This window comes from Cyprinodon variegatus, unplaced genomic scaffold, assembly GCF_000732505.1.
Source record: "Cyprinodon variegatus isolate N-32 unplaced genomic scaffold, C_variegatus-1.0 Scaffold996, whole genome shotgun sequence".
NCBI classification, from domain to species: domain Eukaryota; kingdom Metazoa; phylum Chordata; class Actinopteri; order Cyprinodontiformes; family Cyprinodontidae; genus Cyprinodon; species Cyprinodon variegatus.
This window is the reverse complement of record NW_015151449.1, coordinates 62,248-64,754: the sequence shown is the minus strand read 5'-3', so window position 1 is coordinate 64,754 and position 2,507 is coordinate 62,248. Positions and strand designations below refer to the sequence as shown.

Below are 2,507 nucleotides of genomic sequence, written 5' to 3'. Positions count from 1 at the left end.
TCACTTTTTAAATGGAATTACTGAAATCAATCTACTTTTTCATGATATTCTAATTTTATGACCAGCACCTGTAGTTTGGTTAGATTTTAAGAATAGATTGGTTGTTTTTCCAACCGATCTAGTTGCTTAAATCTATTTTGGTTAGAATAAACATGTAATGATCAAAATCTGAGCGTCATCTATAAGACACAGACTCCCACCCCTGAGGTTAATGGTTCAAGTCCCACCTTTGGCTTTTGAGAGTTGCGATTATACTAAATGATTTTTGCTAATGAGACTAATTTGCATTTGTTTGCCCTTGTAAAAATATAGTTTGTGTAAAAATGCTGCCAAATTAGGTCGGTTTAGCCAAAAGATTGGTTGAACACAACTTTCAAACCGATTAAAAACCAAAAAATTTGGAAAAACCTATTTATTATAGGTTTATTATACACACCAACCATTAACAATTTCAAAGGAACTTAAAAGGGCAAACTGTAGTTCTGCTGTCCACCAGTAGGTGGTGACATGTTCACATGAAGCCTCATGAACTGTGGGGATGGTTGAAGCGTTCAGTGCATCATGAGGCCTCATCTCACCATCACCTGTTAGAGAAACTTGGAGATCTTGCAGAAGAAGGAACTTAGATGAGATGAACAGCAGCAGAATGTAGCTCAGCAGTCCAAACGATATTTCTCACTAACAGCAGCAGTGGCTCCCTCTAGTGGCCCTTACATATTTTGTATGGCTTTCATTAATCTAACAAGGTTTTATGTTGGTAGATTTCCTAATAGGAACATGTTTAGAAATGACCCTTTTTTTCCCCGATTTATGAAGTGATTCTGTATTTTTTTATATTTCTATAAATATTATGTCTTACTAGCAAGAAGAAAAGGCATATTTTTCTCAAAGGTTTTATTGCATATTTCAGAAATAGAGAAAACTTGTAAGAACAATGATAGGAACTTTAACATTAAAAACAGAATTAAATCTGCATCAGAGCTGTCAGCCAGACCAGCCTCCTCCTCCTCATCAGTCGGCCTTCAGGGCGAAGAGCACGTCATCCTGGCTGACGTTGAGCCGAATCCTCTGCAGGACCCCCAGACGACTGGGCTCCAGCAGCAGCAGCCTGCAGGCCCCCAGGCGCCGACACACGGCCAGACCCTCGGACACGCTGACGGGCTGCAGACCCTCCACCCGACACAGAGCCTGGTGCTGCACCAACACCTGCCAGACAAGACGAAGGGCCAAGGCTGAATGAAACATGCAGGGAACCAGAACCTTCAGTAAACACAAACATTCGCTGAGTTAGAATCGACCCACTGAGCCGCTTCTAGAACAGGGAACAAACTGTTCAGGTTTATCCTCTAAACTCGACTCTTGTGGGTTTTGTGAAGATCGGCTGAACTTTTTTCTGCAGCTCAGAAACACAGATCAGATTTTAGGCCTGATGGTTCGGAATGACGTCTGGGCCGAGCTTTGAAAAAGGAACCGCCTTCAGGTTCTGCCACAGATCAGGCCCAGAAGTATTCATACCCCGACCCATTTCCTTTCTCACCTGCTGGAAGGTGGCCTCCTCCAATCCCAGCCTCCGGAACTCTGCAATGACAGCCCTCAGGAAGAGCTGCTCCTGCGTCGACGCGCACCTGGAAACACACAGCAGTCAGTGACCTGCTGTCACACACGGCTCGGCCAACACGGAAGGAGAGAAGCTCACTTGATGGCGGTGATGTATGCCGAGGAGAACATCTCGTTCAGCGCCTCCATCACGTGGACCATCCCCACCAAACCTGCAGCAGACGGGTCGGCGGCCGAGTGTTCGCAGATCTCCGTCGCCCGCCGACAGATGTCCAGACACCTGCGAGCGTCGCCAGACAGAGCCGCCACCTAACAGAGGGGGAGGATCAGCGGAGACCTTAGCGAGGAGGAGGCCATGTTGCTTTACTACCTACTGGACCTGGAACCAGTGGATTCCTTATGCATAGACGACCAACTTTACCTCCTTTAGCCAGCAAGGGGCAGCGTGGAGCCCAATCTGGGTCTGGCTCAGAGAACCAGGTGGAACTGGACTAGTGATGAACTGTGACATCAGATCCAGCTAGAAGCTCAGAGGCGATTCCTGCTGCTTATATCATGACCGTTTAAACTTAAACTGTACTGCAGGTTTTTCTTTTTTTCAATTTTTACGGCTCCAGTGGTTCGTTTTTTTGACAATAGGCTGGGAATAGACGTGGCAAACGAGCATGGGTCACGTCGAGGACTAAGGGCTCCATACATGGGTCGTGCGTGCTAACCACTGCAGCACGCCCAATATGCAGGATTTATGAAAACAAAGTTTTCTGAACCTCAAATCAGGGAAAGTTTTCAGTTTCAGTTTCCTCATCCTGTTTCTTTTGCCATAGTAACATCCTCCAAGAGCTAACCTGGTCAGCAGCAGGTTTTCTTCAATAAACTCAGTGTCCTCTGTCTCCGCTCTTCTTACAGTCAATCACACGTCTCATATATATATATATATATATATATATATA

General features: G+C 45.6%; 1 protein-coding gene across 1 annotated transcript in view; it reads right to left on the bottom strand.

Moving 5' to 3' along the window:
* Positions 1-889: 889 nt before the first annotated feature.
* Positions 890-2,507, bottom strand: part of orc1 (origin recognition complex subunit 1) — a 16,906-nt gene continuing 15,288 nt past the window's right edge. Inside the window, exons 13-15 of the mRNA XM_015399221.1 lie at positions 1,697-1,866; positions 1,538-1,625; positions 890-1,206 (exon numbers count right to left, since the gene is read on the bottom strand). Of these exons, the coding sequence (XP_015254707.1) occupies positions 1,012-1,206; positions 1,538-1,625; positions 1,697-1,866 (453 nt within the window). The 3' untranslated portion in view covers positions 890-1,011. The remainder of the gene's footprint in view (positions 1,207-1,537; positions 1,626-1,696; positions 1,867-2,507) is intronic.